The 27,110-nt window shown below is 48.4% G+C and overlaps 3 protein-coding genes across 5 annotated transcripts in view; 2 read left to right on the forward strand and 1 right to left on the reverse strand.

The window, feature by feature from the left end:
• Window positions 1-16,368, forward strand: part of Il17rc (interleukin 17 receptor C) — a 33,515-nt gene extending 17,147 nt beyond the window's left edge. Inside the window, exons 3-18 of the mRNA XM_048786959.1 lie at window positions 410-562; window positions 815-889; window positions 3,400-3,509; window positions 5,206-5,317; window positions 5,650-5,694; window positions 8,062-8,201; window positions 8,388-8,447; window positions 10,145-10,199; window positions 10,280-10,461; window positions 10,594-10,644; window positions 11,783-11,828; window positions 11,983-12,104; window positions 12,352-12,411; window positions 13,113-13,161; window positions 15,371-15,466; window positions 15,707-16,368. Of these exons, the coding sequence (XP_048642916.1) occupies window positions 410-562; window positions 815-889; window positions 3,400-3,509; window positions 5,206-5,317; window positions 5,650-5,694; window positions 8,062-8,201; window positions 8,388-8,447; window positions 10,145-10,199; window positions 10,280-10,461; window positions 10,594-10,644; window positions 11,783-11,828; window positions 11,983-12,104; window positions 12,352-12,411; window positions 13,113-13,161; window positions 15,371-15,466; window positions 15,707-16,338 (1,988 nt within the window). The 3' untranslated portion in view covers window positions 16,339-16,368. The remainder of the gene's footprint in view (window positions 1-409; window positions 563-814; window positions 890-3,399; window positions 3,510-5,205; window positions 5,318-5,649; window positions 5,695-8,061; window positions 8,202-8,387; window positions 8,448-10,144; window positions 10,200-10,279; window positions 10,462-10,593; window positions 10,645-11,782; window positions 11,829-11,982; window positions 12,105-12,351; window positions 12,412-13,112; window positions 13,162-15,370; window positions 15,467-15,706) is intronic.
• Window positions 16,369-16,521: 153 nt separating this feature from the next.
• Window positions 16,522-25,785, forward strand: Creld1 (cysteine rich with EGF like domains 1). Of its 3 annotated transcripts, none has more exons than XM_048787098.1 (11): window positions 16,522-16,952; window positions 17,175-17,367; window positions 17,611-17,693; window positions 21,116-21,226; window positions 21,543-21,634; window positions 22,341-22,517; window positions 22,601-22,696; window positions 23,615-23,698; window positions 23,871-23,966; window positions 24,185-24,436; window positions 24,491-25,158. In XM_048787098.1, the coding sequence occupies exons 2-10, from the start codon at window positions 17,194-17,196 to the stop codon at window positions 24,403-24,405; spliced, it is 1,134 nt and encodes a 377-aa protein (XP_048643055.1). In that variant the 5' UTR covers window positions 16,522-16,952; window positions 17,175-17,193; the 3' UTR covers window positions 24,406-24,436; window positions 24,491-25,158. The 3 variants fall into 3 exon arrangements, with proteins under 3 accessions (XP_048643055.1, XP_015350500.1, XP_015350498.1); XM_015495014.2 differs by having other exon boundaries at window positions 16,526-16,694; window positions 24,185-24,319; window positions 25,102-25,785; XM_015495012.2 differs by having other exon boundaries at window positions 16,527-16,952; window positions 24,185-24,319; window positions 25,102-25,785.
• Window positions 25,786-26,410: 625 nt separating this feature from the next.
• Window positions 26,411-27,110, reverse strand: part of Prrt3 (proline rich transmembrane protein 3) — a 4,826-nt gene continuing 4,126 nt past the window's right edge. The window contains exon 4 of the mRNA XM_015495015.2: window positions 26,411-27,106. Coding sequence (XP_015350501.2) covers window positions 26,754-27,106 — 353 coding nt within the window. The 3' untranslated portion in view covers window positions 26,411-26,753. The remainder of the gene's footprint in view (window positions 27,107-27,110) is intronic.

Raw genomic sequence — 27,110 nt, forward strand, 5'->3', positions numbered from 1 at the left:
TTTTTTTTTTTTTTTTTTTTTTTGGTACTGGGGATTTAACTCAGGGGAAAACTTGACACTGAGCCATATCCCCAGCCCTTTTTTGAATTTTATTTAGAGACAGGGTCTCCCTGAGTTGCTTAGTGCCTCGCTAAGTTGCTGAGGCTGGCTTTGAACTTGTGGTACTCCTGCCTCAGCCTCCCAAGCCGCTGGGATTGCGGGTATGTGCGACCATGCTCGGCAGTATTTCTTCTTTTATAGAGAAAAGAACTTTCCATGTTGATGAAAGGGAGAGAAACCTTCCTAGCCCCATGCCTACTCTGCTCACCCTCATCCCAGGAAGAGCTGGGCTCCTTGGTGCTCTGGGATGTAGGTACAACTAAACTGGGTTCTGAACAACTTCAGCTTCCACCCCACCCTTCATAAACAGATGGTGATGTGCTCTGCTTACCTGGGAGCATCGTGTCCACCCCAGGCCCTGTGCTGGTGCCCACGCGCCTGCAGACAGAGCTAGTGCTGAGGTGCCACCAGGAGACAGACTGTGACCTATGTGTACGTGTGGTTGTCCACTTGGCCGTGCGAGGTGAGTGAGTCATCCTGAGACTGCAAGTGTACATGTCAGCATGTCTAGCGCAGGCATGAGAGCCAGGGAGTATGTCGGGCAGTAATAAGCATCTTCAGTGTTGAGATGACTGGCCAAAGGACCCCAAGGTCCACCTGGTCTCTCGAGGCTTAGCCCATGCTTCTCAGCACTGGAATTTTTAGAAGGAAGCCACGCCTAAAGCCAGCCCAGAGCTGGGGATCTGATCTGGTCCTTGCTCTCTGGTCCTTCCAGAGCATTGGGAAGAGCCTGGAGAGGAAGAAAAATTTGAAGGAGCAGCTGACCTGGAGCTTGAGGAGCCTATGAATGGTAAGAAGAACCTGCTGGCCCAACTGGCCCTCACCAGGGTCCCTGGTCCCACCCAAGGCCTGGATCCTGGCGCCACTTCCCTGCGCGCCTTGCTCCGGGCTGCCCCACGCCCGCTGCTGCTGCTCGCTTACTTCAGTCGGCTCTGTGCCAAAGGCGACATTCCCCAGCCGCTGCGCGCCCTGCCGCGCTACCGCCTGCTCAGAGACCTGCCGCGCCTGCTGCGGGCTCTGGGCGCTCGGCCTTCCACCCGAGCCACCAGCTGGAGCCACCTTGGGGCTCAGCAGTGCTTGCGTGGCCGTCTGGAGCTGTGCCGCCAACTAGAACGTGAGGCCGCCAAACTCAGCTGCCAAAGCTCGGCGGGGTTCCACCGCAGTCCCAGATGTTTGTGGCCACAGTCTGTAGGGGCACTGGCTGGAACCCCAGAATGAGCCTTTGGACCTGGATTCCTTAGGGGATCTCTTGAGGACTATTGACAAAAAAGCCTTCTTGTCTGCCTCCTAATCCAAGAGGCCTAGCCTGGGCCTCATAGTTTTGGGTTTCTTTTTCAGACTTGCTTGCCTCTTACAAACTCTAGGGGAGAGAGGCGCCCTTCAACTGAGAACTCAGACCCAGGTTCTGATGGAGAGAGGGCCCTCTTCCCACTCGAGCTCTCTAAAGCTCCAGGAAGAGCTGTCTGCCAGAGCTTTAGTCCATGCTGGAGGGGATGGGGCAAGGGTGGTGACTGCAAGAGCTGTCAGTCCTTCAGGGGGTTGGAAGAAAACCACCTGGGGCCAGGGTTCTCCATATTTTTTGGACCAAGGGAGGACTCTTGACCAAGGAAAAGTTGCTTTGGTCCTGGGTGACAAGGCTAAAGGTGGAACAGGATCCAGAGATCCAGAAAGATGAATAAAAGTGTACATTATAAAGGAAGGAACACAACATGCTTCTCTAGTATGGCTGGAATGCCAAGTTGGGAGAGGGTCCCTGTGAGCCTGTGAAGTATGGGGGACATGGGGTGTATGGGGGAGTTGTATCAGTTTGTGAGTCCAAATCTTCTGCCTGCACACCTACACCCTTGACCATGTGTTCTCACAAGTAGTGCCTGGGCAAGGCAAAGGAGGACCAAGCAATCTCCTGGATCCTCACAGTGATTCTTTCAAGAGGAGGGAGGAGAAACACAGGCTCTACTAGGTGGTGTGTTCATCCTCCTGTGACTAGCCATGGCAATAGCACAGGCAGGACCTCGGTCTGGCTCTGGGTCCTGTTTTCCTTCCCCGATACCATACTTGAGCCTAGTCTGGGCAGTGGGGAAAAGCCACTTTCTGGTACCTTTTAGAGCTCCTGTCCCACAAAGGGATAATGAGACCCAGGAAAGTGTGTGAAAAGGGACCCGAGGTATCCCTAAGAAGGAACCCATTGGCCCTGGGATCTCAGGTTCACATGGGAAGTGGAAGTGCCCCAGGATTACCCAAGCCCTGGGCTGGATTCAGTTGGAGCTCCTTTTTAGGACTCCCAGGATGAGTAGGAATTCCCTTGCTCAGCTATAATGCTGCACTGTCTTCCTGGGGTCCCCTCCCAGTCAGGTGTCAGCTATGGAGGAGGAGGAGAGGCCACCATCCCAGTCCAAGACTGCTGGAAGCCAGGATTGGTGTGGGTGGGAGGGACAGGGCGGCGGGGCGGGAACAGCCGGTTGCCTGCTGGGAGCCAAATCGAAAGCACTCGGCTGGAACTGGGACTGGAGTCAGGGCTCCCAGGAGTGGGAGCGCATAAGCTCTCAAGTGCTGGGACCCCTGAGGCTGGGGAGGGATTCCAGCTCCACTGCCCACAGACACTGGGCTGAGTGGGGGCTAGGATAGGGTGTCTGCCCCCCCGTGGGGGGGGGCAGGACAGGGCCCCAGGCCTGGGTGCTTCCTGGCACCTGGAAGATGCCTGTGCCCTGGTTCCTGCTGTCCTTGGCATTGGGCCGAAATCCCATGGTCGTCTCTCTGGAGAGGTTTGTGGGGCCTCAGGATGCTGCCCGCTGCTCTTTGGTGAGTCGGAGGCCCTGGGACGGTTGGGGAGACTCAGGGTTCAGGCTACGGCTCATCAAATCCTTAGTCTGGCTCCTGTCACTGCCACTGCCACCAGAACTGCCCTGGCTGGTCTGTCTGGTATGGATGGGGGAAGAGAAGAATAGGAAGGGGGCTGGGGCTGGTCCCGTCTTCTTCTGGAGGGAGACTTGAGATAGAGAGCCTCAGAAAGAGGTGGAGGGGTCTCGGGCAGGGGACGTTGCTTAGACTTGGGGGTATAAATTCTGACTCTACTTTCCCTCCCTTCAAGGGCCTCTCCTGCCACCTCTGGGGTAAGTATCTCCACTTTTTTTTTTTTTTTTTTTTTTTTTTTTTTTTTNAAAAATTTGAAGGAGCAGCTGACCTGGAGCTTGAGGAGCCTATGAATGGTAAGAAGAACCTGCTGGCCCAACTGGCCCTCACCAGGGTCCCTGGTCCCTGCCCACATCCCTGGTCTGCCTGACACCTGCCTGTTGCTCACAGCCTCTCTGCAGGCCCAAGTCGTGCTGTCCTTCCATGCCTACCCTACTACCCGCTGTGTCCTGCTGGAGGTGCAAGCGCCTGCTGCCCTGGTGCAGCCTGGTCAGTCTGTGGTATGTGAAACCCTCCTTCTCACAACCAGACTAACCACCTGCTAGATATGAACTCTAGAAAACACTTTCATAAGCATTATTTCCCTTCGTGCCTCAGTTTTTCTGTCTGTAAAATGGGGATGAGAATATCCTACCTCATATGTTTGACTTTATGAAAAACTATCAAGGAGAGTTCTACTATTTCATACCTATTAGCAGTACATGGGAGTTCTAATTGCTTCCCGTCTTTGTCAACACTGGTATTATAATTGTAAAATTTAGCCATTCTACTATGTGTATAGTGGTTTATCATTATGTTTTTTTCTCTCTTGTCATTCTTCCTTCTTTCTTTTTCCCCTTCCTTTCTTCCTTTCTTTCTTTCCTTCCTCTCTCCCTCCTCTCCATCTCCCTTCCTCCCTCCCTCCTTCCCCCCTCTTTTTTTTTCTCTCTCTTTTTTCTTAGTTGCCTGTAATCCCAGCTACTAGTGTGGCTAAGACAGGAGGATCACTAGTTCAAGGCTGGCCTCTGCAATTTAACAAGGCCCTGTCTCAATAAAATATACAAAAAAGCCTGGGGATCTAGCTCAGTGGTAAACTGCTCCTGGATTCAGTCCCTAGTTCCACACAAAAATAAATAAATTTGGGGGGTTACTACTTAAAAAAAAATAGTCCTACTGCATACGGCTGGGTTTTCTTTATTTTGTTTTTTTGGTGCTGGGGACTGAACCAGGGCCCTGTGCATGCAAGACAAGCACTTTACCTACTGAGCTATATCCCCAGCCCTGCATATGGCTGTTTTAAGAATTAAATAAATTATTATCTGTAATATACTTTGTATAATACCCAGTGCTGAAGGATATCAATAATTTTTTTCCTTTCTTTTGTAATACTGAGAACTATCCCCCATGAACGAGGCATTGTTATCACCCTTATTTTCCAGATAGAGAGACTGAGGCTTGGAGAGGGGTAGTTTGTAGTCTGCATGCAATTCTCCAAACTCTTGAATAATAATCCTGCCATGGTTGGGGATGTGGCTCAAGCAGTAGCGCGCTCGCCTGGCATGCGTGCGGCCCGGGTTCGATCCTCAGCACCACATACAAACAAAGATGTTGTGTCTGCTGAAAACTAAAAAAAATAAATATTAAAATAATAATAATAATAATAATCCTGCCATCCCATGGTATATACACCTGGTTCAAGGTGTTGGGACTTCTCCCCGCCTCAGGACATCACACATGTTTCCAAGAGCTCTTTGCTAGAGTTAGATCACTCAAACTCTATGACTACTCCTGCACACCTAGGCCCCAGCTGGAAAATTGTAAAATGGGAGAAATTCTTAGCCCACCACAGTCCTACTGAGGCACTGGGTATTGGAACCACTTCTATAGGGAGGGGTGAGCCACATTTGTGCTGGGTATCTCATCAGCTTAGCTTTGGACAAGTGGTCCAAGCCAGCAGAGGTCAGGGCAGGGACTGGGATAGCTAGAGCCCATTCTTGCCTTGCCCACGCTGCCACAGAGGATGTTTGCTTCAGAATTGGAGACCTTCAGTGGGAACTCTGATGGTAGATTTCAGGGTATTTGGTACAATGGAGTCATTGGTTAGGAAAGGCAGGTGGTGAGCAGAGTGGTCCATGCAGAGAAGCCCAAGCCCTCAGTCTGGATTCTGAGCCCTTTACCAGGGCCTCTCTCTAGCCTTCTACCACCCTTTCCTCACAGGGCTCTGTAGTCTTTGACTGCTTTGAGGCTGCTGTGGGAGCTGAGGTACGAATTTGGTCCTATACTCAGCCCAGGTATCAGAAAGAACTCAACATCACAGAGCAGCTGCCTGGTAAGTGCCTGCAGAACCTCAGAAGCCCCACATCCTAGCTTCCGAGTTTCTGTCCCCTCCAGGCACTCCCCTCCTGCTTTTACCCTCTTTCCCATTCACCATTCATCTCAGGCAGGAGTCTGGGTTTGCATCCTCTCAAGGGACTGATTCAGTCCCTCAGGCCTCCTCTCCCCATGTGACACAGTTTTCTGGCCCCTCCAGAAGAGCTTTGTGCACTGGATAGATGTGGGTAGTATTTAGGGGACAGGGTGTTCCCCATGGGTTGGATTGCCCCCGTTTCTGTCTTTGGTGCCCAGTCCCACTGGAGGCATTTCTGTGATCTCTCTCTCCAGACTGCAGGGGGCTGGAAGTCCGGGACAGCATCCAGAGCTGCTGGGGTAGGGGCTAGGGCCATTGGGCTGGGAAGAGGGAGGGGCAGGGTTTGGAGTTCATGTGAGAGACTCTTGGAGTTAGCTTCAGACTGGCCTGCCACATTCACAGAGCCCATTCATTCATTCATTCATTCATAACACATGAAGTACGGCAGCTGCTATCTGTGCCAGGCAATGGAAATAACAAAACTGATTTCTCACTTATAACAAATATTTATTCATACCAGTAACATCTAGAGGCCCAAAGCATTGTCAAGATTATGGTGGTCTCATCCATATATCAATTATAATAAACCTGTAATAAGAGCTAAGAAAGGCAAGTTTCTGATTTGTCTCTCCTGTGTGCACTATTTGGATTCTGCTTTTTTTTTTTTAATTAAAAAAATTTTTTTTTGTAGTTGTAGATGGCCTTTTTCTTTATTTTTATATGGTGCCGAGAATGGAACCCAGTAGTGCCTCACGCATGCTAGGCAGGTGCTCTGCCTCTGAGCTGCAGCTCCAGCCCGGGATTTTGCTTTTTTTTTTTTTTTGTACCAGGGATTGAACCCAGGGGCACTTAACCACTGAGCTACATCCTCAGCGCCACCCCCTTCCCTTTTGTGGGGGAGTACTGGGGATTGAACTAGGGCACTCAACCACTGAGCCACATCCCCAGCCCTATTTTGTACTTTTATTTAGAGACAGGGCCTCACTGAGGTTGCTTAGTGCCTCACTTTTGCTGACGGTAGATTTGAAGTTACGATCCTCCTGCCTCAGCCTCCCGAGCTGCTGGGATTACAGATGTGTACCATCATGCCTGGCTGTTGTTTTGTTTTTATTCTCTGTGTATAACATACATATAGAAAGGTATGTAAAGTGCATTAATTTTAATGTCCAGATCAGTAAGTTTTTACATATATGTACATATATAAGTATATATGTGTGTGTGTCTGTGTGTATATATATACACTTGCACACTACATACACATACTTGCATAACTGGAACCCAGATCAAGATTTAAACACTGTGATTTTTTTTTTTTTTTTTTTGTACTGGGGATTGAATGGGGGGAGGGTTAACCACTTAGCTACATCCTACAACCCCCCTTTTTAAAATTTTGATGCAGGTCTCACTAAGTTGCTCAGGGTCTTACTAAGTTTATGAGGCTAACTTTAAAATTGTGATCTTCCTGCCTCAGCCTCCCAAGCGGCTGGGATTATAGGCATGCGCCAACATGCCCAGCTAACACTGTGATTTTTTTTTTGGCCAGAGATTAAACTCAGAGGTGCTTAACCACTAGGCCACATCCCCAGTGCTTTTATAATTTTTTTTAGAGATGGGGTCTTGCCAAGTTGCTGAGGCTGTCTTTAAACTCATGATCTTCCTGCCTCAGCCTCCCAATCCACTGGGATTAATTGTGATTTTTTTTAACTATTAAACTTTTTCAACTTCATTTTCTTTTTGTTTCCTTAAACTTGGCCTGCCTCTTTGGCAATCCATAAAGATCCGTCAGCACCAGGGCTTTGAAAACACAGATGCACATCCTGCATTTCATTTATTGATTCATTCAATAGACATTGTTTCACTTATTCAAAAGATATTTACTGAATAATTACTCTGCACCAGACATTGGGGATAAATCAATAAACAAAACTGACAAAACTCCCTGATTTATGGAGCTGGGAGCGGGACTGGGGTAGGGGCAAGGGAGGACACAATAAACACATGGAGATATGAAGTAGACAGTAAGTTAAATGGTGATTAGAGCTGTGAATAAAATTCAAGGAGGCGGGATAGGAAGGTTGGGGTTTGTAGCAGTGGAATGACCTCATTCTAGTGAAGGAGGCGATGGAGGAGCCATTTGAGAGAGAAGGGTTCTATGGGGAGAGAATAGCTGGTGCAAAGGGTCTGGGGTGGAAATATGTCTGGTGTATTTAAGAAGTAGTAAGGAGGCCAGTGTGTCTGCAGCAGAATAATTAAGGACATAAGTGCTAGAGAATGAAGTTAGAGAGGTCACAGTATCTAGATTGGGTAAAGACTCCATCTTTTACTGGGAGCTCTAGGGGAGGACCATATATGGGTTCTGAGAAGAGGAGAGTGGTTTGTTTAATAGTGGTTACAGGATCCAACTGGCTGCAGAAGAAGAAGCAGGGAGAAGAGCTATCCCAAGATCACATACTGGGACCTCTATGGGCTTGACCCTAAGTCAGTGGCTGGGGACAAAGTCTGGTCTGAAATGGAGATGCAGAGGACACACCCAAAGCAAGGGCCTCCTAGTGTAAGAGATTTGAAGGAGACCAAAGGGTCAGTTGGTAAGTATGGCCCAAGCTTAGGTTTGTAGCAGAGGTGAAGGAAGTCTAAGCTGCCCTCTTTCCCTGTGTCTCCCCCACCAGCCCTGCCCTGGCTCAGTGTGTCTGCAGATGGTGACAGTGTGCACCTGGTGCTGGCCGTTTCTGAGGAGCAGCACTACAGCCTCTTACTGTACTGGAATCAGGTCCAAGGTCCCCCCAAGCCCTGGTGGCACAGAAACCTGGTGAGGCCTTTCCCTCTCTGAGTCCATTTTCAGTCCAAGCCAGTGCTTATACTAAGAATATGCATGTCTTACCAAAGGGGATCCTTGAAGAGGACACACCCAAAGCAAGGGAACATTGATAGGGGAACTTTTACTTGTCTGATTTCCTTGTTTTCTCCAACTTCTCTCCTTATGCTTTTCCCACAGACTGGACCACAGACCATTACCTTGAACCATACAGACCTACTTCCCTGCCTCTGTATTCAGGTAGGAGCAAAGTCTAGCAGGGCACCAGGAGAAGGGGACTGGGAAGATGGTGAGAGGGTAGATGCCACCTTCCTGGTCTTACCATCTTCCGTACTGTTCTTTGAGGCAGAGACTCCTCCTCCCTTGACCCTTACTGTGCTATATCTTCTGCCTATAATATACCTAGAATGCTCTTCCTGTTCCTCCATCCATATTACTCCTACTTATGCTCCATAGTCCACTCAGACATCACCTCCGACTTGAAGCCTTCCTCTGTTCCTTAATTTCCCTCTTTGTGCTCACAAGGAGAGTAGAGTATATGCTATGGATTCAGACTATTTTCAATCCTTGCTCTTGTCATTTGCTAGCTGTGTGATCTTTGAGGAGTCACAACCTCTCTGAGCCTGTTTTGTATCTGTAAAGTGGAAATATAATCGTACCAACTTCATAGGGCTATTATTAGAAGGAAGTGCACCACATTCTGGCGTAAATTCTGATTGTACATTTAATTGGTCATCAGGTCCTATTCATCTGACCTCTCCATATTAGTGTCTTTCATTCTCTTTCTCCCTGCTTCTATCTCAGTTCAGTTTGGGCCTCTGTCATCTTTCTGCTAGACTGTTTTAATAATTCCAGCCCCATCTCCCTTCCCATCACTTCTCTGGCATTTTGGACCCCATACTCAATCCCCAGTTGAACCTTCCCCACTAGGTGTTCCCCACGATTCCCCTTTATAGGAATTTGGTATGTCCAGTGGAGCTATTTACCGAGGTACAACCACCTCTGTGCCTTTGCTCAGGCATTGCTCTCTCTCTCTGAACTTCCCTTACCTCTTTCCCTACAACCAAATTTTCCCAGCTCATATGGCATCTCTTTCCCAAAGCTTTTCTCTAACCACCTGGCCTCTCCTAGCTCCAAATCCACTTGTACTTCCTCTTTCCTTCCTTGTCTATGTATCATTTCTTTTCATATTTGGACAACCATCAGCTGCTTCTTCTACACCATAGATACTCAATATATACTTAAAAATGATTGATTTATTTACTAATTTATGTACATATTTTATTGTGACTACTACTGTGAGTTTGTGATTTCCTTGAAAGCAAGCAAAGCTTATCTAATTTAAATATGATAACTTTGCCAGAGCCTTGCACAGGGCCTGGCATATAGTAGGTGCTAACTAATGAATGAATAAATGAATCTCTACTGCCTGGCACAGAGGTAGGACACATAGCAGATGTTTAAGAAGGAAATGTTTGCTGTAAGTTAACTGTCCTCATTGCCACACACAATGCCTAACCACATAGTGGGTGCTCTTAATTAAAAGTTTTTTTTTTTAAATTTTTATTATTGGTTGTTCAAAACATTAATTAAAAGTTTGATGAATAAAATAATAGGTGCTCTTTAAAAAATCTACTGAAAGGGCTTGGGGTATGGCTGGGAGGAAAGGTGCTTGCCTAGGACGTGTCCCCAGCACTGGGGGAAAATTGTTGAATGAAGATATTGCCTGTATTCGGCAGAGTGTTTGCTGACAGAATGAATTTTTGCATCTCTAGAGCTTTGTAAAGGGTTGATAAGACCTGGTAAGTGCTTATGAAATATCAGCTGAGTGATTGTGTCCCTAGTGCCTAGCAGAGGACCCTGGCACTGGCTGGTAGAGGGCTGGAATGAGTTGGGTGATTTGAATAGAGCTGAGCAGATCCCTTTTTTCTTTCCAGGTGTGGCCCCTGGAGCCCGACTCTGTTAGGACCAGCTTCTGCCCCTTCAAGGAGGGTAAGCAGATATCCAGAGGTGAGATTGGGGTCAGCGGGGAACCAAGCCGGTAGCAACTTGACCCTCATGCCCTCCTGCAGACCCCCGCGCGCATCGAAACCTCTGGCGCGCCAGTCGGTTGCGGCTGCTGTCCCCGCGGACCTGGCGGCTAGACGCGCCCTGCTCGCTGCCTGCGGAGGTGGTGCTGTGCTGGTGGACACCGGATGGTGGCCCCTGCCAGCCGCTTGCCCCGCCCTTGCCCCAGGAGAATGTCACTGTGAATGTAAGCAAGGCCAAGGGCAGTGCCCAGGGTGGGGGATGGGAGGGAACCCAGGAGTTCATTTTTACCACCTGACCTCTTCCCTGCTTTTTGGTTTTTTTTTGTTTTTTTTTTTTTCTTCCCTGCTTTTTGCAGAAGGCCAACGAGTTCCCGTTGCTGAAAGGCCACCCCAATATCTGTGTCCAGGTCAGAATGGGATACCAGAGCACTGGGTTTGGGGCCAGACACCACATAGACACAGAAGTCAGTCTTCTGCTTGTACTTTGTTCTTCAGCCCCTAAGGCATAGTAGTTACCAGCTTCCTCTTTGGGAGTCCCCCAGTGGACTTCAGCAGTGCATGGGACCCTATGCACTTCACCTCTCTGAAAGTCATTCTTCTCATCTGTTTAATGCAGATGATAATAACTACTTCCTCGAGTTGTTATGAGGATGAAATGAGAGAAGTGCTTTGCCTCAGGGGCTGGCACAGACCAAACACTCAATAAGTATAAGTTGCTTTTATTATTGCTCTCATAATCCCATTTCCCCATTTGTAGAATAGGTTGCTCTACAGCTTCAAAGGGTGGTTATATTCAAGATTTATTTATTGAGCATCCACTTTGTGCCAGGTACTGTTTTAGGCCCTGTGATCTGCAAATGAACAAAATAAAAAATGCTCCCTCCCCATACATAGAACCTATTTTCCAATGGAGAAAGGCAAATAAGATACCATAGTGAGTAAATTAAAGTACATAGTAAGTATGTCAAGGTGGAATACAAACACTACCAGTAAAAGGTGAAGGATTGGGGCTGCAATTATAAATGGGGTTGTCAGGTGAGAATGGAACCTTCTCTTTGAGAAGGCACGTGGTTGAGAAGGGAATGTAATAAAGTGCTTGGTTAGGACATTAAAAGAGCTTTAAGATCAGGTGTGGTGATTAATGCCTGTACTCCCAGCAACTCAGGTGGCTGAGGCAGGAGGCTTACAAGCTTCAGGCCAGCCTCTGCAATTTAGCAAAACTCTCAGCAACTTAGATACTGTCTCAAAACATAAAAAGGGCTGGACATGTCATTCAGTAGTAGAGTGCTCCTGAGTTCAATCTCTGGTACCCGTCCGCCCCCCAAAAAAAGCTTGAAGGGTCATCAAGCCCTTAAGTGCAGATGACTTTGCAAGGCTGAAACTGAGAAAGATGAAATTACTCCTAACCAAGGAACTTTGAAACCAGACCTGCCCAACCTCAGCTCCACAGTGCAGATTCCAACCTGGCTTACTCTTGTCTGCCCCTTCTCTTTTGTCCTTTCTGGCCTTGGCTTTCTGTTTTCTTGTGCCCTTAATTCCAAGCAGGTGAGCAGCTGGAAGAAGCTGCAGCTCCAAGAGTGCTTGTGGGCTGGTGAGTGGGACCCATGGGGAGGCTGTGACCAGGCCACTGTAATAAGGGTGAACCCTGGAGGTGCTGGGGGTGAAGGTCAGGGCATGGGAGGGGGATAAGGGGCAACTCCCAGAAAGACTGAATCTTGTTCACAGTCACCTGTCATTCCTCCCAGACTCACTAGGGCCCCTCAAGGATGATATGCTGCTAGTGGACACACGAGGCCCCCAGGACAACAGATCACTCTGTGCCTTAGAACCCAGTGGCTGTACTCCCCTGCCCAGTCGGGACTCCACGGTGAGGGATAGTGGAGGCATAGATCTGTCCAGCTCTATCTCACCTGACTTCAAATTTTCACTCCACACACGTTGTGTCAAGGCTTGTGCTAGTCTTGGGGGATGGATGTGTGAATGTGTTCATATGTGTGTTCTGTGGCCTCTCAACTCTCCCAGCGGGCCTCCCACTCCAATTCTGCCCATCTGCAGCCTGGTGGTTTCCCCAGGGTTCTGACCCCAGGTGACAGTCCCCATTCCTTTCTTGGCAGAGGGCAGCTCGCCTTGGAGAGCATTTAATACAAGATCTGCAGTCAGGCCAGTGTTTGCAGGTGAGTAAATGGCAAAAGGGCCTTTCCCTAATGCCCAAGGGCAATGGGCCTAAAGCTAGTCCTCACTTATCATTTGTATTTCTTTTGCAGCTAGCCTTGGGGAGGTTAAGGGTAGAAGAAGCATAGTTCCTATCTCTGTGGAGTTCACCACTGGCTAGAGACCAGTAAACCAATACTTACACCCACAGTGCTAAGTTTGGGGACCCAGAGAGAGTTTCAAGGAAGGATCTCATCCTGTGGGTCAGATTTGGCATGGAGGAAATCCACCTAGAGAGTAGATAGCTTTAAAAAGTGCAGAGTATGGGCTGGGATTGTGGCTCAGTGGCAGAGCTTTTGCCTCACATGTATGAGGCACTGGGTTCGATCCTCAGCACCACATAAAAATAAATAAAATAAAGGTATCGTATCTATCTACAACTAAAAAAACATTTTTTTTTTAAAGTGCAGATTATGGGCTGGGGTTGTAGCTCAGTGGAAGAATGCTTGCCTAGCATGTATGAGGTACAGGGTTCGATTCTCAGCATACAAACAAATAAAAGTCCATCAACAACTAAAAAATATTAAAAAAAAAAAGTGCAGAGTAGAGTGCAGAAACTTACAGTGTGGGGGGAAATCTGCATGGCCCAGGCTGGCCAGAAACTGGTGGATGTTGAACACCAACCTGGAAGGAGGTTCTGGACTTGGTTGTTTGTGTCTTGCAGTTGTGGGATGGTGACCTGGGAGCACTATGGGCCTGCCCCATGGACAAGTGTGAGTATTACAAGAGCTGCCCTTCCTCTGCATACTCCAAGCTAGAATCTTGACAGGGACCATTCCTGAGACAGCACATGCAATGGCCTTGTCCTTCCCTGCACTCAGATAAATCAGAGGGTCATTCCTTTATTCAAAAAAATATGATGAGCCATATGTGGTGGTACTGGAAGATTGCAAGTTCAGGACCAGTCTCAGCAATTCAGTGAGACCCTGTCTCAAATTTTAAAAAAGAAAAATAAAAAAGAAAGATTTTAAATTTAAAAAGGACTAGGTGGGCTGGGGTTATGGCTTAGTAGTAGAGCACTTGCCTAGCACCTGTGAGGCACTGGGTTTGATCCTTAACACCAAAAACAAACAAACAAACAAAGGTATTATGTCCATTTACAACTAAAAATATTTAAAAACAAAAAAGGACTGGAGGTGTAACTCAGTGGTAGAACACCTCTGGGTCAATCTCCAGTACCACAAAAAACATGAGTGCTTACAGGGATGCCAGCATCACTAAAATGATACAATCCTGCCCCCATTAAAAGAAGATAAAAGATAAGCCAAATAACCCATTACAATTAGTAACTATGAGCTACTGAATATTCACAAAAGTGTGAGCTTACAATAGGGTGAGCTATTGAAGTTATAGAAGCCCTCTAAAATGTTCAGTGCTGTAAATGCATATAAATGAGACCTACGTGAGATAAGGGGTTCAGAGAAGTTTCTGGACACACTCTGAAGGCTGACCTAGGTGATGGGAACAGGAATACATTTTTATGAAGACTATGAGATACTTTTCTTGAGAAATTCCAAGGTAGTATGGATAGAAGGTCCTGGTCAGACAGATCTCTGTCATGAGATGAAGATGCAGAGGCCAGGCAGGGAATTTAGGTTTTATATTTACAGCAGCAGGAGCTTCCATTTTATTGAAGGGTTATAATAAAATGTGTATACATATTTTTTAATTTTTTCTTTTTTAAATATTTATTTTTTTAGTTGGACATTAATATCTTTATTTTTTATGTGATATATATTTTAAAACTTAGGGCTACAATTTTTAAAAATTTTTTTAGGTGTAGTTGGACACAATGCCTTTATTTTATTTGTTGTTATGTGGTGCTGAGGATCGAACCCAGAGCCTTGCATGTGCTAGGCAAGTGCTCTACCGCTGAACCACAACCTCAGCCCCTACAATTTTTTTTTTTTTACATTTATTTTTTAGTTGTAGGTGGACACCATATCTTAATTTCATTTTTAGTGGTGCTGAGGATTGAACCCAGAGCCTCTACCACTGAGCCACAGCCCCAGCCCTCTTTTAATATATTTTTAATTGTCAATAGACCTTTATTTATTTATATGCAGTGCTGAGAAAGGAACCCAGGGCCTCACACATGGTAGGCAAGCATTCTACCACTGAGCCACAACCCCAGCCCTAAAAATGTATATTTTAAAAAGATCTTTGAAGATGCCACAGAGGAAATGGATTGGAAGCAAAAAAAGATGGACTGGGGGGCTGGGGATATAGCTTAGTTGGTAGAGTGCTTGGCTTGCATGCACAAGGCCCTGGGTTGATCCCCAGCACCAAAAAAAAAAAAAAAAAGATGAGTCAGTGATACCAGGTAGGAGGGTACTAACAGTCAATGGAGACAGGAAGGTCAAGGGCCAGTAACCGTAGGCTTAGGGGACAATGTTAGCTAACATTTGAGCATGTACAATCCTTGGCATCCTATAAACACTTCATGTGCAACTCTATTAAGCTGGTACTGCTGTTATCTCAATTTTACAGCCATAAAAACTGAGGCAGAATGTAAATTCACTTACAGAGGTTCGCCTAAATAGATGGAGTTATGCTAATGCACTGGCTTTGATTATGTGTTTTTGGCAATGACTTCATTTCTTTTTGTTTTATTACTATTTTTACTTTTTGTTTTTCAATCATATCATTTCTGTACGCCTGTTTTTCACCTCTGTGATGTGGGGTGAAAGTGTAAGATTTTGCTGAGCATGGTGGCTTGCACCTGAGGCCAGCCTCCACAACATTTAGCAAATCAGTGAGACCCTGTCTCAAAAAACAAAAAGGACCGGGGGTGTAACTCAGCAGCAGGGCACACCTGGATTCAATCCCCTGTATACCAACAAAACAAAACACAAACAAACTAAACAGAAAAAGAAAGTGTAAGGTTTTCTAACTAGCCGGTTTCTTCCCTGGCTTTCTCAGATATACACAAGCGCTGGGTCCTGGCGTGGCTGGCCTTCCTTCTCTTTACTGCAGCGCTGATCCTCTTCCTCCTTTTAAAAAAGGATCGCGTGAAAGGTGAGTGCTTCCGGGCTCCCCAGGAGGAGGGCCACAGTGGGCTTGAGAGTTCCCCGAGGGAAGGGGCGGACGAGCTCACTGGCTGCCTAGGCCCTCTCCCTCGCAGGGTGGCTGAGGCTCTGGAAGCAGGACCTCTGCTTGGGGGGTGAGTGTGAGCGTGCGTGGCCTAGGACTGACTGCACGCAGAGGCCAGGCCGCTAGCTTTCTCATCTCTGCCCACACCTCTGTCCTTTCTCGTAGTGGCCGCTAGGGGCCGCGCGGCTCTGCTCCTCTATTCCGCTGATGATGTGGGCTTCGAGCGCTTGGTGGGCGCGCTGGCATCGGCGCTGAGCCAGCTGTCGCTGCGTGTGGCCGTAGACCTGTGGAGCCGCCGTGAGCTCAGCGCTCAGGGTCCCCTGGCCTGGTTGCACGCACAGCGGCGCCAGACCTTGCAGGAGGGCGGTGTGGTGGTCCTGCTCTTCTCGCCTGGGGCCGTGGCGCTGTGCAGAGAGTGGCTGCAGGACGGTGCAGCTGCGGCCCCAGGGGCGTACGGCCCGCACGACGCCTTCGCCGCCTCGCTCAGCTGCGTACTGCCAGACTTCTCCCAAGGTCGGGCGCTGGGTCGCTACGTCGGGGCCTGCTTCGACAGACTGCTCCACCTGGACGCTGTACCCGACCTGTTCCGCACAGTGCCGGTCTTCTCACTGCCCTCCCAGCTGCTGGACTTCGCAGGCGCCCTACAGGGGCCCAGCGCCCCCCATCCCCGGCGGCTGGAGGAGTGGGCGGAGCAAGTGTCCCAGGCCCTGCAGCCCGCTCTGGACAGCTGCTTACAGTTCCCGGGAGCCCCGGAGCTGAGGCGTGGGATGGAGCCTGGGGCGGGGAACTGGATTTGAATAAAGGCAGACGCTATTTTTCTATCGTCATTGCCCACACGTGCCTTTGTGGCGGAGCAGCTAGGCTGGCAAGTCCTCTTTTAACCCCGCGGCCCTTTAAAGCCAAGACAGGTGCAGCCCGTCGCCGCCTCTGGTTGGTTATCGTGGGGTGACGCAATGGCACATGGCCCGGCGCTATTGGCTGGGAGGCAGGCTCCGCCTCCCGGACTGCGGCGCTGGTGAAGGTTGTACGTTTTACGCAGGCGGTGGTGGCCGAGGCGTTGACGAGACGTCGCTGGCGGTGCCCAAGGGCTGGGCTGTAGCTGCTCTTCCCTCCTCCGCGGTCTAGGCGGGCCTGGATCCTCCCCTGCCGACTTGTTAGCCGTGACTTTGCCTACCTGCGAGGCTCCCAACCTGACCCCTGCTCTTCATATCCGGATCCGGGCTCCTCCCAGGACTGGGGTTCCAGACTCCTCCCCCAAGACCGCCCATCCGGCCTCCTCTCTCCCAGTATTTGGAATCCGACCCCTTCTCCCTAATTCTGCGGATTTGACCCCTAATAACTCTTATTGGGACCCTAAAACAATGGGCTGACTCCTGTCCCTTTGCCAAGGATTCCGGCCACTTCCCCCACGGTAACGGGGATAATTTATTTATTTCCTGGAATTGAAGATTAAGCAAGCTTCTTTCTCCACCCAACTTCACTCCCTCCTCTCTAATACCCCACTTTATTTTCCTTTACTGATAATTACGCAGGCCTTGGTTCTCTGCCCTGCGGCACCTCAGAACCGACCCTTCCTTTCTCACCTGGAACCTGACTTCTCCAGTGAACCTTCCTCACCCCTTCTTATCTGCAGGTCCTCAACCTGGGAAAAGATGGCCCCCCAGTCCCAGAAGGACTTAATCCCAGCTCTGCTCTGGGGCCTGAGCCTCTTCCTCAGTCTCCCAGGTCCTGTCTGTCTCCAGCCCTCTCCTCTTCCCCATTCTTCTCCCCCACCTGAACCCCATCCTTGTCATACCTGCCGGGCACTGGTCGACAGCTTCAACAAGGTTGGTGCACCAACAGCCTTGAGGGTGGGGGTCTCAGCTATTATAGCACAGCAGTAGTGAGTAGGAAGCTCTCAGAGGCACATCTGCATGGATTCACATCTTGGTCACTTACTAAAACTTCGTTGCTGGATGACCATAGGCAAGTTGCCTGTCTTTGTCTTAGTTTCCTGGTCAGTTAGATAGTAAAGTGCTAGAATGTGTCAGTCTCTGTACTTAGCTATTATTAAATGTCTTCATGTCCAGGGCCTGGAGAGAACTATCCGGGACAACTTTGGAGGTGGAAACACTGCCTGGGAAGAAGAAAAGTTGTCTAAATACAAAGACAGGTAAGGGGTTGGGCCAGGGAGGAGTGTACTCTTGTCTCCCAATCTCAGCCTTGGAGCTCTTGGGGAGCACTTACTCAGTGAATATCGCAGAACATCTTTAGTACAGGAGTAAACAAAGAGGCAAAGTCCAGTTTTCATGGAGCTTTAGTTCTAGTAGAGGAGATGAGGAATGAATGAGTAAATTATGTCAATGAAAAAAAAAAAGCAACAAGGTAGACTACAGAAGGGTGGGAGGCAAGATGTGAAATTTGAACAGAGACCTTAAGTAAAGAAGCAAGCTATGTGAAAGTTTGAGAAGGGATTTGGGCACAGGGTAGGACTGATCTTGATCTATGTCAGAAATGGCTGGAATGTAGTGAGCAAAAGGGAGGGTGATGAAAATTCAGGACAGAGGTCCAGGCATTGAAGGCTACAGAAAGGAGTTTAGATTCTGTTCAGAGTGTAATGGGAAGGTTTTGAGTAGAGAAGTGATGTGGTCTTATTTATTCCTTGAAAAGATCATTAACACTGCTGTAACAGGGGCCAGGGTAGAAGAAACAGACTCCTTTGGGAAGCTAAAGTACAGCCTAGGCATGAATGCAGCATGAGCCTGCGTGGCATCTGGTGGTGGATATGGTAACAAGGGGTCAAAATCTGGGTATATTTTGCAGGCAGACAAGTGGAACTCATTGATAGATTTATTATGGAGGTATGAGAAAACTAGAATAAAACACTCTAGCCATTGGGTGAATAGTGCATGTGTTTTCTGAAATGGTAAGACTACAGAGAAGATTTAGGGGAGAGGTGGGATCAGGCACTTTGTTTGAAGGTGTTGGGCTGAGATGTCCACTACACATCCAAGTAGACTCCATTCTACTCTGTATCTCAGGGGAGAGAGGTAGAAACTGGAAACAGGAATTTGAGGGTTGTCAACATATAGTCAGTACATAAAGCCACAAGGAAGATAAGGAAGATTCAGAAAGCCGGACCTGAGCGTCCTAGGCTTTCTGCCTTTTCTTTCTTTTTATGTACTGGGGATTGAACCTAGGAGTATTTAACCACTGAGCCACATCCCCAACACTTTTTATTTTTTATTTTGAGATGGAGTCTTGCCAAGTTACTTAGGGCCTTGCTAAATTGCTGAGGGTGGCCTTAAACTTGTAATCCTCCTGCCCCCAGAATTGCTGAGATTACAGTTGTGCACCACCACACCTGGCTACCTTCACCTTTTCAAAATCTGATGGAGAAGGGGTCAATGAAGACTTAGAGTTAGACCTAGTTGTCAGTCCTTACCAGTTTGTAATCTTGGAAAGGTCACTTATCCTCTGAGAGCCACAGTTTCCTCACCTGTAAGAGAGGTATACTAACACCTGTTTTGCCTCTCTCATGGGATTGTGGAAAGAGTTAAAAGATTATATTGTGATGCCCACCAGAGATTAAAAGTTTTGCTGCACCAGATGGTGCATGTCTGTAATCCCAGCAACTTTAGAGACTAAGGCAGGAGGATTGCAAATTTCAGGTCAGCCTGGGCAATTTAATTAGAATCTGTCTCAGAATAAAAAATAAAAAGGACTGGGGATGTAGCTCCAATAGTAGAACCACCCTAGGTTCAAACCCCAGTATAGCCAAAAAAAAGAAAAAAAAGAGTTTGGTATTCTATGATGGTCAATCTCCTTTTCCTCAGTGGTCCTCAGTTTCTTTATTTAGGAATGAGGGGATTGGCCAAGATGACCCCTTGGCTATAGTGACTCCTGGGTTATTTCTGTTGTTTTGTTTTTTAATCACCTCCTATATGCCAACCACTGTGCTAAATTTTTTAAATACACAGTACACCAAGTTTTGTACATTAATTTTTAAAAAATTGTGGTAAGATACACATAAAAAATTTACTATTAGGAACATTTAGTACATTCACAGTGTTGGGTAACCATCCCCACTATCTATTTCAAGACCTTTTTTTTTTCCCTCCACTATTGAGACTTGCACCCAGGGGCTCTCTACCACTGAGCTACATCTCCAGTATTTTTCATTTTTATTTTCTGAAAGGGTCTCCCTAAATTACCAAGGCTGGCCTTGAACTTGCAATTCTCCTGCCTCAGCTTCCGAAGGAGCTGGGATTACAGGGGTGTGTCACAGTGCTTGACCCAGAATATTTTTATTACCCCCATCCAAAAAACTATACCCTCCAAGTAGTCATTCCTCATTCTTCATTTCCTTCAGGGAACCACTAATCTGCCTTATTGAAGCAGAAATTTCTGTGGTTCCTTGGGAATCATACTGTATATTTCATAGCTTTTGGGGTCTAGCTCATTTCACTTAGCATAATGTTTTCAAGGCTCATCCATATTGCAGTATAGTATTCCTTTTTATGGCTGAATAAGTGAATGGATATACTGCATTTTGTTTAAACATTTATCCATTGATGAATATTTGGGTTCTTTCTACCTGTTGGCTCTTACAAAGATTGGTTGCTGTGAACATTTATGTACAAGTTTTTGTTTAAACACCTGTTTTCTGTTCTTTTGGGTTTATGCCCAGGAGAGGAACTGCTGAGTCATATGATGGCTCCATTGTTAACTTATTGAGAATCTTCTTTTTCATGATGGTTGCTCTTTTTTTTCTTTTTATACCAGGGATTGATCCCAGGGGGCACTTTATCACTGAGCCACATCCCCAGCCCTTTTTTAATTTATTATTTTGAGATAGGATATTGCTAAGTGGCGTAGGGTCTTGCTTTGTTGCTGAGGCTGGCTTTGAACTTGTGATCTTCCTGCCTCAGCTTCCCGAGTTGCTGGGAATATAGGTGTGCGCCACCATACCCTGCTAATTGTGCCTTTTTCTTATTTTTTAAAAAATTTTTTTTGTAATTATAGATGGACAGAATTATGTGATGCTAAGGATCGAACCCAGTGCCTCACATGTGCTAGGCAAGTGCTCTGCCACTGAGTTACAGCACCAGCCCTAGTTGTGCCAGTTTTTATTCCAACCTATAGGGTAGAAGGGTTCCCAGTTTCTCCAGTTCCACTCCAACATTTGTTATATGAAACACACACACACTTTTTTTTTTTTTTTGGCAGTGCCTCAAGCATGCTAGGCAAGCACTCTACTACTGAGCTACATTCTCAGTCAGTCCTATGATACATACTTAATCATATCTGCTAAGCAAGGGTATATTCTGTTGTTCACTTGCAGAAACTGAGATGTCATCTAACAAACCTGCAGGGAAGGTATTGCCCCCATTTTACAGATAAGAAAAGCAGGTTCAGAGAGGTTTAGTGACTTGCCCAAGGACACACAAGTAGATTTAAAACCATAAACAATATCCCTTCCATTATGTTCTATGGCCTCTCCTTTGATATTGTCACAGAACAGGAAGGGTAGAGAGATCTGAGGTTGGTGGATGGGGCAGAGCATGTTCTGACCACCCTGCCTTGTTCCTACAGTGAGACCCGCCTGGTAGAGGTGCTCGAGGGCGTGTGCAGCAAGTCAGACTTTGAGTGCCACCGCCTGCTGGAGCTGAGTGAAGAGCTGGTGGAGAGCTGGTGGTTTCACAAGTGAGTGACATGGAGGCCTTCCGGGAGTAAGTTACAGGCAGGGCCTGGTGGCAAAATCTTAGCTTGGCCAAGAAGTATAGGGTTGTGTGCATGTTCCAGTTCAGTGTCTTCCAACCCCAGATCTTCCAAGGACTTGCTGGAGGACCCAAGCTCCCGTGCTGAGGTTGTTTAACTCCTTGCCAGATAAGAAAAGAGCATGATTGGGTGGCCTTATGGCCAAGATGGGTGGAATCAGAGATTCTGTGGGCAGTAGGGGGCTGAGCAGCACCTCTGACACTGTCTCAGAATCCCCTCCCTTTTACCTAACCTGCCTCAGGCAGCAGGAAGCCCCGGATCTCTTCCAGTGGCTCTGCTCAGATTCCCTGAAGCTCTGCTGCCCCTCTGGCACCTTTGGGCCCTCCTGCCTTCGTGAGTTTCTCAAGTTCCTCTTGGGGAATGGGAGGGATTTGCTAAGGCCAGGGATTCAGTTCTGGCTCTACCTCCTTGTGAGCTGAAGCTATTCAGATAACTTCTCTGAGTATCAGTTCTTGGCTGCCTCAGGAGCAGGTAAGATGAGCAAATCAGTGGGTTAGGCTTTGAAAAAATGTACAGGGGCTAGACTGAGCGAGATGCAGTTGTGGTTATTATCAAGTTGTGGTTATTATCAAGAGAGCTCCCTTGCCCTCTTCATTTCCTGCGCCAGACCAGACTAAGTTACCTTCCTGGGAGGAGCAGGGGTTGCCCTGAACCCCGATTATTCACCATTGATGCCCCTCCCCAGAACTGACACAAGAGCTGAACTTACCACCAGCTCCTGAAGATAAAAGGCTGGAGCTACTAAGATGGTCAGTTCAGTCTCTGTAAAAGATTTTGGAGGGATGTAGCTCAGTGGTGGAGTGCTTGACTCCCATGTATGAAGCCTTGGGTTCAATCCCCAGCACTACCCAAAGGGGGGAAAAAGATTTTTAACAAGCTATGTGTTCTACAGTAGGATATAGATTGTGAAGTTTTATGACCAAATATGTAATCATTAAAATAAACTTTCCTCTCCAAATGTATTTGATGTTATGCAAAATATACTCTTCTATGTCAAGGTGGTATATATGGTCTCACCCAGTTTGGTGTCTGCCCACAGCTTGTCCTGGGGGTACAGAGAGGCCCTGTGGCGGCTACGGGCAGTGCGAAGGGGAAGGGACACGAGGGGGCAGCGGGCACTGTGACTGCCAAGCTGGCTACGGGGGTGAGGCCTGTGGCCAGTGTGGCCTTGGCTACTTTGAGGCAGAGCGCAACACCAGCCATCTGGTATGTTCGGGTAGGTAACCAACTGTGTGGTGGTGGGCAAGGGCAGAAGGGGCATCTGCCTGCCCATCCTCATACCACACCTATTCCACCCAGCTTGTTTTGGCCCCTGTGCCCGTTGCTCGGGACCTGAGGAATCAAATTGTTTGCAATGCAAGAAGGGCTGGGCCTTGCATCATCTCAAGTGTGTAGGTAAGTGGGGCCTGTGTGGTCCTGGGGGAGGGTGGGCAGGGCCTGGCTTCATTTTTTTCAACACACACACACACACACACACAAACACAGGTGCCTGAGCTAGACAACACAGTTCTCATCTTCATGGAGATCTCACCCTGGCTGGGAAGGCAGAAAAGTAACCAGTGGAGATTGACCTGTGTCTGGTGAGGGGTGGTCTGGGATGCAGCTCAGGGGAGGTAGTGGTGAGAAATCAGTGGCTTCCTGGAGCATGTGTCACTTTGGCTAAGTCTTGAATATTGGAGAATGTTTAGCCAGAGAAACAAGGACACTGAATGTAGGGTCAGGAAACCTGGGTTCAATGCTTATTTTGGTTCCTGCTTTGCCACTTAGAGGGACTAAGCCATTGTAATAGAAAGATTCCCAAAAGACTGTGACTTGAAGAATGTAGAGATTTATTTATTGTTTTATATTACAGTCCTGAAGTGAGTGGGCCAGTCTGGCAGGGAAGCTCTGTTTGTCACAGTCACTCAGGGACCCCGGTTCCTTCTTTCTTACTACCTAGTCCTCCCCTTGGGCATTATCTGCGTGTTTATGCTGAGTCACAGGTCCCTGAGATCCATGTCCGGACGTTTAGTAAGTGAGAAGGGGAAGATTGTTTTAAGGCCAGGCCAATAGTGGAGTACATTACTTTTGTTTACATCCTGTTGTTCGGAAGTCAATCCCAGGGCCACTCTCAACTCCAAGGCAGGCTGGAAACCATAGTCTCTGCATGGGCAGCTGAGTCTAGCTACACCTCTACTTCTGTTTGTGGGAAGCTTGTCGTCTCTGCCACAGCACATAATCCTAAGCAAGTTTATTCTTTGACCATTCTGGCCTCGGTTTCCCTGCTGATTAATTAAATAAGGATTGAAATTCCCACCCTTTCCATCTCTGCAGACATCGACGAGTGTGGCACTGAGCGAGCCAACTGCGGGGCTGACCAGTTCTGTGTGAACACAGAAGGCTCCTATGAGTGCCGAGGTCTGTGTCTGTCCTGTGGAGGGGATGTGAGTGTGAGGAGGGGAGGAGGAACTGCTGCATGCCTCTCCCTCCAAAATTCTGTCTTCTCAGGCTGGAGTCCCCTGGGCCTCCTCTTCTGGAGCATTTCCCCAGGCCTAGGGGCAGCTTTCATGTTTGTCTCTCCCTTCCCTAGACTGTGCCAAGGCCTGCCTGGGCTGCATGGGAGCAGGGCCAGGTCGCTGCAAGAAGTGTAGTCCTGGCTACCAGCAGGTGGGCTCCAAGTGTCTCGGTGAGTCTTCTCTGATGGGACCGGCATCTGGGAGGGCCTTGTCCACCGTGAATTGAGAGGGGCTGGAATACAGGCAGGGAGCAGAAGGAAAGCAGGTGGAATGTAGATTGGGCAGCAACAGAGGGAAATATCAGGTCGAGAATGGGATTGAGTCAGGGTGCTGCATGGGGGGGCCTTGCAGTCAGCACTCTGACCCCTCCCCATTCTCCCCCCACCAGATGTGGATGAGTGTGAGACTGCAGTGTGTCCAGGAGAGAACGAGCAGTGTGAGAACACGGAAGGGGGTTACCGCTGCATCTGTGCTGAGGGCTACAAACAGGTAGAGGGCATCTGCGTCAAGGAGCAGATCCCAGGTGAGCCCCTTCTCCAGTTGGCAGCAGCAGGAATAAGCTCTTGTCCCATCCCCACTGCCACTCAGTCCCCTAGGAGGCTGCACTGAATTCTGGACCCTGCATCTTCTCTCCAACTTGGCTTTTAGTAGCTTTACCTCCCAGGGAAGAATGAAAATTGAACTTGGGATCAAGTCACCCTGTTCCCTAAGCCTGTTCCTCATCTGTTCAGTGGCACCAGTCCCTGTCCCCTGTGCCTGAGAGCTGCCATAGGCCGGAGATGTGAGAAGAGTAATTACAGCCGTGACCTTAGGGACTACTTCCACAGCTCTTATCTTGTCTGACATGCTGTTCCAAGCACACGAAATGTATTATTTAGCTCCTTGAAACAACCCAAGGCCATACAGATTCTCATCCCCATTTTATGTATATGGAATCTAAGATGCAGAGAGGCAGAGAGGCGGAACAACCTACCCAAGCCCACATTGCAAGCAGGTTGCAGAGTTGGGATTCAAATGGGGATGGTCTGGCACTGGAACTGGACTACACATAGTATGTGTTCTGCCCCCAACTCGCCCATTGCATGGCCTTGGACCAGCCCCTCCATCTCTCTGAGCCTGCTTTCCATTTAGCAAGACTGGGGTAACTGCCCCTTGTGGAGTCATTCTGAGCAGTAAACAATGCTGTGTGCCTGGTGTGCTGTGCAGGTCTGGCAGCAGTTGAGTATGTGGGAGTCCTGGGATAGCTCCAGGAACTGCCAGGAACAGGAGTAGGAATGACAGGCTGCATCTTCTCCTCCTCCACAGAGTCGGCGGGCTTCTTCTCAGAAATGACAGAGGATGAGCTGGTGGTGCTGCAGCAGATGTTCTTTGGTGTCATCATCTGTGCATTGGCCACACTTGCCGCTAAGGGTGACTTGGTGTTCACTGCCATCTTCATAGGGGCTGTGGCAGCCATGACTGGATACTGGTTGTCAGAGCGCAGTGACCGAGTGCTGGAGGGTTTCATCAAGGGCAGATAATCCCTGTCACCACATGTAGGATCTCCTCCCACCCAGGCTGCCCCCACTGTTGGGCCTCTCTCCAGATAGTCACTCAGGGCAGCTTGGTTTATTTTGGAAATTGGGATTAACACCCCCTTCCTGCCTTATGGAGGAGCACAGGCTCTCAGGCCTGGGCAGGCGTGGCCCCTGTGGTGAAGAAGTAGCCCTGATGCTGGATCTCATGAAATCTTTGCCTGTAGGGGTGGGAGGGGGGACTGGGCAGCCTTCACAACAGTATTGTGAATTTGAAAGGTTTCCCCTCGTGGTGGTTGCTAGAGAACTTTGGCTCCTGCCTAGGATGAGAGGGGTCCCCACAAGGGGCAGGGCTGCCACAGCCCTCTCCTGCCAGCTGCATGCTGCCAGCTCCTTTTCTGTATTCACCCCATCTCCCTCAGACATCCATTTATTTATCCATCTCAGGAAATAAAGAAAAGTATTGGAAAATGGAGTAGCTCCAGTCTTACTACCTGTCTCCCACCACCTGCTTAGGGAAGTTTTCTAACATTCTGGGAAATTGAGAGCTGACCTGAAAAAGTAGAGGGAAGACAGAAGGTTGGCCCTGGAGTAGTGTTAAGAGGAGGAGGATAGAAGAACCAACCTAAGTGAGGGACTCTCTGTGTTCAGTACCAGCTGTCATTTGCAGAAGGACTTAAGATAAATGACTTTTACTTCTAAACTTCACTCCTTTCATTCCTAAAATGGGTCTGATAATGTTTTTCAGGCTTAATGTGAGATTTTTTTTTTTTTTAATGTATACTGGGAATTAAACCTAGGGGCGCTTTACCACTGAACTACATCTGCAGTCCTCTTGTGAAATTTTGAGACATGGTCTCTCCAAGTTGCTGAAGGTAGCATCGAACTTCAGACCCTCCAGCTCAGCCTCTGGATTATAGGCGTGCACCACCGTGCCTGGCCTTAATATGATAATTAAATGAGATGACGGATGTTGAGAGCTGAAATCAGTGCCCAGCAGATATTCTGGTGAGACACTGATAGTTGTCATTAACAAAGCCTGGAGCAACTTGTCCTCTTGTTGGATACTGGAGCCTGGCTTGAGCAGAGGGACCCGTGAGCCAAATCTTAAGATTTTATTTCTTTGGCACAAAGAGGACAGTCAATCTGGACAAGCAAGGCTCATCTCTCCTCACTGTGGGGAACCTGTTCCCTGTTCCCGACGCTCAAATCCATGCACTTCCACCCTGTATTCCCTGTAAGTCACGGCCTCTGTGCAAAATACCTGCTGAAAAAAATAGAGATATTTTAAAAAAAAAGTGTGTGGGGGGGGGCGAGTTCACGCCTGGCTGTCGGGTGGGGTCCGGTGTGCTGTCAGGTGGAGGCCCAGGAAAGCCAGTTTTTCAAATGGTCAACTGTCCTGGTATGCCATAGCGCAGGGTCCAGGTCCTGCAGCGGGACAGCTCAGAGCTCTATGGTATCGCTGGAGGCGCTGCGGGAGTCCCCAGCCTTGCAGCGCGGCTTCACCTCACCCTGGGGCTCCCCAGGCCGCGCAGGAGAGGATGCAGGGGCTGGTGTTGCAGCGGGCAGTAGCTGTACCGTGCTGGGAAGTTCATCTAGGGGTAGACTATCCACCGACGACAGCCCATGACGCCATGGATTCCAACTGATCTTGAGCGAACCTCTGGAGAAGCTGTCTAGGGAGCTGCCAGAGGCAGCTGCCGTCCCGTCTGGCGCGTCCACTACGTGCGGCGGGACCGGCCCGCGCATGCGCACATCGCTGAGTGACCGGCAGCGGCCGCGGAGGAGCGAAGAACCCGC

This window comes from Marmota marmota, unplaced genomic scaffold, assembly GCF_001458135.2.
Source record: "Marmota marmota marmota unplaced genomic scaffold, marMar, whole genome shotgun sequence".
NCBI lineage: Eukaryota > Metazoa > Chordata > Mammalia > Rodentia > Sciuridae > Marmota > Marmota marmota.